The 8,670-nt window shown below is 43.6% G+C and overlaps 1 protein-coding gene across 1 annotated transcript in view; it reads right to left on the minus strand.

Annotated features, from left to right (window-relative positions):
• The window catches only part of GCC2 (GRIP and coiled-coil domain containing 2), a gene marked incomplete at its 5' end in the record, with an annotated part of 42,454 nt that extends 36,555 nt beyond the window's left edge, over positions 1 to 5,899 (minus strand). Inside the window, 3 exons of the mRNA XM_018568194.1 lie at positions 399 to 466; positions 3,728 to 3,812; positions 5,843 to 5,899. Of these exons, the coding sequence (XP_018423696.1) occupies positions 399 to 466; positions 3,728 to 3,812; positions 5,843 to 5,899 (210 nt within the window). The remainder of the gene's footprint in view (positions 1 to 398; positions 467 to 3,727; positions 3,813 to 5,842) is intronic.
• Positions 5,900 to 8,670: the final 2,771 nt, after the last annotated feature.

Consider the following 8,670-nt stretch of genomic DNA (forward strand, 5'->3'; position numbering starts at 1 on the left):
TGGGGGGGGGAGGGGGTGTAGCCCCAATGCAGGGGTTAAGCATTCATTTTTTTGGAGTTCTTCCTTAACCAACAGCCAAAAAGAAGGACCAGCTTATTACCACTAAACACAACATATTGCTAAGCATTTTTTAAGTAGCAATCCTAACTGCTGTTTATAGGGAACACATTTTACTATAGTGGCACTTGTGTTGCAGGAAGGCTACCTACACCTGCTATGACAGGTTAAGAAAAGGGGTCAAAAGTGACAAAAGAGCATGCAGGACCTGGCAGTACCTTGGTTTCAACACTTTTTAAATGTCATTATTATAGTGGGTGGTGGAAGTACTCTTTAATGAAGTGGTGGTCAACATATACAGCACTGCACAGTTTCCATAAACGAGAGCAGTTATATTTTACCTGCACAATGTCATCTGTTTCTTCTTTAACAGGTTTTGATTTTAAGGTTTCTAATTCTTTGTCCAGCTCTGCAAATTAGATCAAGTACAATACAGCGAGTGAAAAAACACTATCATTGATATATTTAGTACATTAGTGATACAATAAAATAAACAATACGCATTTAGTTTATACTTAAAGGAGAACTATAAGGTGAGTGATTTTCACTCATCCTCATAGTTCTAGCTGACCTGTGACAATGAAACTGTCACAAGTCGGCTCAATAGATTGGGAAGTGAGCGAACACATACCGTCGCTCGCTCACTTCTTGATCCTGTGCCTGCAGAGAGCCGTGACTGTCACTCACGGCTCCCCACAGGGATTCCCCCCTCCCCTGTCCAATCCTCCAGCGCTGACTGGCAGGAACGGACGGGGGAGGGAACAGCTGGCTCTGCCTCTTGATAGGCAGAGCCAGATGTCACTCACACAGCTGGGTGGATCCAGACAGTAATGTCGGGATCTGGCCCGGCTGCGGTTTCTCAGTATACCGCAAGCTGTAGCTTGCAGTATACTGAGCTTAGGGTGATGGGAGGATGCTAGTTTGTGTCCTACCATTACCCTTAGGAGAACTATGGGGAAAAGCCCTGACACCATAGTTCTCCTTTAAATAATGTCACAGTCTGTTTAATGGCTGGATATTAAAGGGAGCCCTAGAAAAAACACAGACACGGGCAAAATCCCAACCAACCTGCAACACGTGAAAGTACATTTCAATTAGGGACCTTCACCAAGCATCTAAGCACATGATACTTGCATACCAGCAAGACAAAATTTGAACTTTTTCTCTTTTTTTAAAGGCTGCCTGCTACAAAACACCTTCACAAAGTGGCATATGTCAACACAAATTTAGTGGCACCTGGAAAATGCCACTAGCTTTCCATATGTTATGAATGTGAACATGAGAATTGTGCATTGCTTCACAGGTCTATGATTATAAACTCTCAGCTTGCTATTATCTCACAGGGATGTGGAATTCCTATCGCCCGACACCCGGGACATGCAGTTTGGGGCGGGTAGTTTTTTTTCTTTCTACATTTAGCCCTGCTTCGGCCAGGCAGCAGGGCTAAATGTAGAGGAGGAGCAGTTGTGTACAAGTGATCTTGAGCGGCTGTACAACCGCTCAAGATCACTTGTAAGCAGCCCGAATGTCACTCTCCCTCCCCAAACACCGCTTCTCTTCCCACCCGCCGTCTCGGTCACCACCCACTGCCTGTCAACACCTGCCAGCTCCCTCCCCACCGTAGTCTTAGGGGTACCCCGCTCTTCTGGGGGACCCAGGGTCATGGCAAATTAGATCAGGTTGGAGAGCAGGGAGCAGAGCGGAAAACGTCCTTCTCTGGTCTGCTCCGTGTAAACAGTGAGACGGGAGAGCTGAGACAGCCTTCCCATCTCAGCTGATACAGGAGTTCCACAGGTCAATAAAGAGAACCGGTTACCTCCAAATGCGATCACACAGGCTTGTTATCTCTTGTGTGATAACAATAAAGTTAAGTGAACAAAAAAAAGTGTAAAACAATAAAAAAATCAATAATAATAATGAAAAAGTAATGCATTAAAAAAAAAAAAAAAAAAAAAGTGATAAAAAGGTAAACATAGAATATTCAAACCAACCCCACTGCCCCCGCCATCTGCATGCTCATAAATTCACGTGTAGGGCATTGTATGTGTACCCAGAGTGCTGCCCCCATTCCACTGTGTGCCATATTGTGGCAGCACTCTCTAACACACACATTGCATATTAAAAGGGTGAGTTCACTTTGCCAAGTAATTTGGGAAAATGGAATTACCCGCTCAAATCTGGCCAACTCTACCCCTCTGCTATACTGACCTTTCGGCGAGCAGGCCTTCCCCTTCACCAGTACAGGTGCACTATCTGTACCCCATACTGCCATCCAGTGCTGTCCTGTGCCATGTATTCTGAATTTCGCACTGTTAAATACAGTTTTGGTTAAGTTTTTTTTTGTATCACGTACGTACTTGTTGTGAGAACAAATAGATTGTCATGAGGGACAAGTAGATTGGGCTCCCACTTTAGTCCTTGGACAAGCAGTTTTTTTTAAATGTCCAATACCCCTGATCTTAGAGGATTTCCAGGTAAACAGAATTATTAAAAACAAACTACACTGCAATCTGTGTACCAGGAACCAAATAAAACCACTTCTGGTGCCAGAAGTAGAAATATACTAACTTGTCACACAGTAGTGTGCTTCTTCATTCTTCTAAATAAGATATGGTTGCAGCCTCAGCAACGATATCCAGTGATTTAACACGAGAACCTGAATTATGTATATCTGATGATTAGGGATGCACAGAAATTTCAGCTGCCGAAACATATCTGGTGAAAATGGTACTTTGGGCAAAATGCTGAAAGTACTATCTTTCGGGCCGAAATTGCGGTGCATACCTAGATTCTCTCCTCCCCGTTGGGTGCTGCTGTGTCCCCTCTGACACAGAGCAGCATTCAGCAGGTAGGAGAGAAACCTGCGGAGGCCGAGCGGGGCAGGGTGGAGAGCGCTGTCATCAGCAGTTTTACAGGAGGCCGGGCTCTCCTCCCGCACAGCCCCGCTCTGCCTCCTGTGACAGATCAGGGTGGAGAGCAGTGTGGGGGAGGAGACAGCTGCGAGCTGTCACAGGAGGGTGAGCCTGTGTTGCGGGGGAGGAGTTAGCAACCAAAGGAGACCGAGCTCTCGGCCTGCACTGCCGGCTCAACCTCCTGCGAGTCAGGATGGAGAGCAGTTACCAGCAGTCAGCGATCTCGTAAATAATTGACATAGTATGTTTACTGTGTCCCCAATTATGAATGAACAGGAAGTGATCCACATAACTTTCTGTTCATTCATGATTTTGGACATAACAAACATACTATCTCCACAGGTAATGAACAGGAACACTCAGTATAGAGGATTCCTGTTCATGCATATCAGTGGCTGCAGAAAAGAGATTATGAACTCGGTGTCCTCAATCTCTTTTTCTATTTTAAAAGGGAAATATCAGGAGTCTGTTTAGACCCTTAATATTTACCCAGATCCCTTAAGAGTAAAGTTACAAAATAAAAAAAATAAAATATGTAATAAAAATTCAAAAAGTTAGAAAAGGTTTCAGCATGATAATTTTCGGTTACAACATTCAATTTCGGTTCACCTCTACTTACGATCATTCCCAGTGTTCTCCAAAGAGGAGTGCTATGGTTCATTCTCACAGTTGGTCTAAAGAAGCACTTGATAATAGAGAGTATAACTGTGCTATAATAAAGAGCGGAATTTATGTTTCATAAAACACCAAATTCCTACCTGTACATCTTGATTTTACTTTCTGAATTATCATCATTTGCTTCTTTGCAAATTTGATGAGGTCCTCTTTTGGCAGGGTGTCCAGCTGTAAAAAATGTAATCAAATAGCATCAGCATCAAATATTAACATAACAAGTTAGTATATAGATGCCACATAGATGACACATTTTGATGACAAATTTAACACATTTCACAGAGAAATCAGGTGAAAGCTAAGGCAACTAATATGGTTAAATCCCAATCATCTACCAACAGGTCAATCTCAAGCAAATCGAAAAGAATGTGTATGGCCAGCTTTATAAATAGAAAAGAACACCCTTGTGAAAGGAGAGAAGTTATAAAGTACCTATCTGAAGTCAATGGAGAAAAAAGTTTAAGTGGCCTTGTGTTTTAAATAGATGTTAGCTAACACATAATAGAAAAATGCTTTTTTTGTTGTAATACCAGCTATTGTAACTAACCCTAATCTTGAAAACGACAGAAAAATATGTCCTATCAGTCAAAAATATTACTATACAATTATGCCTTATACAAGGTAGATCTGTATACTGCTCCACTCTGCTTTCCTCACCCACAGTCATTAGAAAAACTTTGTCCTATACGTTTCCACACTTTAGGACTATAGAAAAACTCTATAAAAGTATAAGCTAGAGCTATTCAAGAACCTTGGATAAAGATATAGATCTAAACCATATTAAAGACAGCTTAACAATAACATAAAACAGTAAATACCGTATTTTGCGTTCCATAAGGCGCACCTGATCATAGGACGCAGGGAGGGTAGGGCTCCGAGACAGCTGTAGTCAGTGACAGCTGGGACAGGTGGCGCTGTGATTACAGTGACACGGTCTCCGTGATCAAACAGAGCCAGACGAAGAACGGACGTTCTTCGCCTGCTCTGGGGCTCTATGGTGAGCTCCTATGCCGTGGTCACGGGTGTCCCAGAGGAGCGGTGGACCCCGAAAACCGCGGCGGGGGCCTTTCAGGATCGCTGCTGCTCCTTCCATACAAGTGATCTAACCAGATCACTTGTATGAAAATGAGCGGCGGCTCCACACTATACATTCAGCTCTGCTTGCCAGGATCAGGGCTAAATGTACAAAAAAAACGACTCGCCCGGCGCCCGAAACTGCATGTCCTGGGCGAAAGAGATTCCCTCAGCTCTCACACATTCGCTCCATAAGACGCACTGACATTTTTGCCCGCCTTTTGGGGGAGAAAGTGCGTCCTATGGAGCGAAAAATATGGTAATCCTGGCAGCCATGATAATGCTTTGAGATAGGGAAGTGACTGCAAGGCAGACAGAGGTTCAAGTTTTAAACTGCTCTTTTACCTCATTAGATAATGCAAACTCCATAAGAACAATAGAGTCAGGAGAATTTAAGGCCAGATAAAATATTTTCAGAACAGCATGTAAAGCCATATGAGTAATAGAATGGAATGTGATTTGTCACAGACATCAGTTGACACAAATAATACAAATATTTTCTAAACAACTGAAATACCAGATTCTCTGGCTTAAAGGAGAACTATGAGGTGAGTAATTTATCCTCATACTTGGAGCCAACGTGTGACATTGAAATTGTCACACGTCGGCTCTATAGATCGGGAAGTGAGCGAACACATACTGTCGCTCGCTCACTTTCCAATCATCTCCCTGCAGAGAGCGGTGACTGTCAGTCACGGCTCCCCGCAGGGATTCCCCCCTCCCCTCTCCGATCCTTCAGCGCTGACTAGAGGAACGGACGGGGGGCGGGCACAGCTTGCTCTGCCTCTAGAAAGACAAAGCCAGCTGTCAAGCAGCCTGCTGGGTGGATCTCGACAATATTGTCGAGATCCTCCCGGCTGCGGTGCTCTTAGTATATAGCAAGCAATAGCCCGCTTTATACTGAACTTTGTGTCACGGGAGGAGGTCAGTTTATGTCCTCCCGTGACCCTAAAGAGAACTATGGGGAAAACACTTACTCCCATAGTTCACTTTTAAAATCTGACTGAAAAATAAACACTGAACACACTACAGTTCAGACAATATCTGTTGCAAGGTCACAAAACGTAAACACTTTGTAGCCTCTTGGAAAGCATAATATAAAATGGAACACATAGAAATAGATTTACCTTAGACTTGCTGGTGCCCGGGGTAGCTGGAGATGACACTCCATCCTGACCAGTATCCTAAGAAGCAATGAATTAGACACATTAACATTATATGAATTCAAATACAAACATTCACATATTAAAGTGGTGCTCCAGCCAAAATGAATTGCTAGTGCAACTGAAGCGGAAGACAAAACTTTTTTAATATGTAGTTTTGGATAGAGTGGAGAAGGATTAGAACACCTGTCAGGTTTTACTGGTGTTTGTCTCTCTGTTAATTAGAGTTATTCTCTCTATTTGTCCTGGTAACCGTTATCACTGAAAGTAAGAGAAAAACCTACATTTTGGGTTGTCAACAGAACAGAAAGAGATGGGAAATCTTCCAAAGGAGACAGTGGTTCTAGTGACCCTGCTGACCACCAAGATTTCCTGCTCTTTAGAGGGGTTTCTGTTCACTTCCTGTTGGACAGGAAGTGAAGAGAAATTCCCCCAATGGGACAGGGGTTATAACCCTCCCTTACTCTTAAAGGAGAACTATGAGGTGAGTGCTTATCACTCACCTCATAGTTCTAGCCGACCTGTGACAATGAGACTGTCACAGGTCGGCTCAGTAGATCGGGAGGTGAGGGAACACATACCGGGTTCGCTCACCTCTCGATCCTGTCACGGCTCTCTGCCGTGACAGGGGGAGGGGCTGGATTCCCCTCTCCCCGCTCCGATCTGCCAGCACTGACTGGCGGAACGGACGGGAGAGGGTACAGCTGCGTCTGCCTCTAGATAGGCAGAGCCAGCTGTCACTCACACAGCTGGGCGGATCCCGTCATCTATGTCGGGATCCGCTCCAGGTGCGGCATCTCAGTATACCGCGAGCTGTAGCTCGCGGTATACTGAGCTTAGGGTAACGGGAGGACGCTAGTTTGTGTCCTCCCGTTACCCTAAGGAGAACTATGGGGAAAAACACTGGACCCATAGTTCTCCTTTAAGGGTACTTCCTTCAAAACTAAAATAAATAAAAACAAAATAAAACGTTTGGGCTTCGTTCTACTTTAAATGAAATGGTCAGAACTTCCACCAGGTTTCTTTTATTGATTCCTGTCCCTTGAAAAGAGAGGAATCTCCTTAACCACTTCAGTGCTGCAATATGTATTTGAACGACAGCAACCTGAAACAGTTAAACCAAGATCACAGGTGCTTTGTATCATTTTTTTTACAACTGGCAATTCGCTGTTACATACAAAGCATTCAGATTGCTTGTAAGGTGCAGGGGAAGTGTGCCCCCACCTTTTATATTTGATAAAAAAATTGGGTAATATATTGTGTTTGTGTGCACTAAAATTAATTTTTATGAGGGGAATTTATGAAAACTGGAGTAGGCAAAGTCTGGAGCAGTTGTCCAGGGCAACCAATCAGCTTCTCTTTTCAGTCTGTTCAGTTGAGATTTGAAAATGAAAGAGAAGCTGATTGGTTGCCGTGCACAACTGCTCCAGTTTTGCTAAATCCCCCTCAGTGTATTTTAGCTAAAAAATATTAGTTTGGTAAACATTTGTGCAAACACCATGCTCCATAAAAATGGGCAAATAGATTTTTTTTAATTTGACAGGGCAGCTGCATTCAGAAAATATATAATTGTTTGGGTGTGTGTGTGGGGGGGGTAAAGGTGTATTCTAGCCAAAAACTCAGATTTTATCACCTGTGTGCAACATTTAGAAAATGCTCTGGACAGCGAGTGGTTAAAGATAGGGGAACTCCCAATGTTAAGCCAGGACAGGTATCACTACTCTGAGAATTCCTCACCTTCTGCTCCGTTGGCAACTGTCCTAGAACATAAAAAGGCTTTCACCTACACTTGAACTAGTATTATGATGATGTAATTAAAATATAAAACAACAACAGTGTCATCAGTTCAGTCAAGGTTTACCGATACAAAAAAAAACTGAATCCTTTTACAAAAGTTTGCACATTTGTTGTCAGTTCAGTTTACTTCAGAATATTTTTTGTTGTTATAGTATGGAAAATTCCCATGATTCTTTGCTTCCCCCAGTATGCATTGAGCTTGACTTGACATGCTGTATTACGACATCAGTCCCATAAAAACAGGTGTAACCTGAACTAATGTAAATTGATCATCAGTTCACATCAGATGACATCTGTCCTGTTCAGTCAAAACAAAGAGCTGATCCGTCTCAAATTGTAGACCGCAGCTGACACTGATGTTTCCTTGAAGTATACTGATGGTCATCAGTTATCATCTGCACTGCCATAGGGTCCTTTCACATGAGCGGTCCGATCAGGTCCGCATGTCAGTTTTTCAGCCGGACCCAAACGGACGCTCTATGCAAGTCTATGGGCAGCCAGGTTTAACCCTTTCGCTGCCAAGCCCTCCGGAACATTTTTCAAATCAGCTGGCCAAGCCATTTTTGAAAAAGCATTCGTTTACACGCGGTTAGCTCCAGCTCGGTCTGGTAAAACAGACATGTCCGTTTACAACAGATTCCCCATAGACTTGCATGGGGTCTGGCACTTTCAGTCTTCTGCATCGCAAGATGGAGGAAAAAAACCTGTATGAACTCGGAGGTCACATATGTGACATCCGATCCGTGCCGCTCTGATCAGAAGAGGATCTGTTCACGGATCCTCTCCTGATCAGCCCTTGTGAAAGGGGGCCATAGAGATGCACTGTTGTCCATTTTCTAACCTGACAACCTGAACGATCGTGTGAAAGGGGCCTTATACAGTACTGAAATCAAACAAAATGTCATATGATAGAGATTTACAAACCCACTGAGGGAAAACATTAAACAAATAGGACTAGGGGGGCGTGGCCTGGACATGGCGCCGAGCAGAAGCTA

This window comes from Nanorana parkeri, unplaced genomic scaffold (assembly GCF_000935625.1).
Source record: "Nanorana parkeri isolate BGI_ZX_2015 unplaced genomic scaffold, ASM93562v1 scaffold1153, whole genome shotgun sequence".
NCBI lineage: Eukaryota > Metazoa > Chordata > Amphibia > Anura > Dicroglossidae > Nanorana > Nanorana parkeri.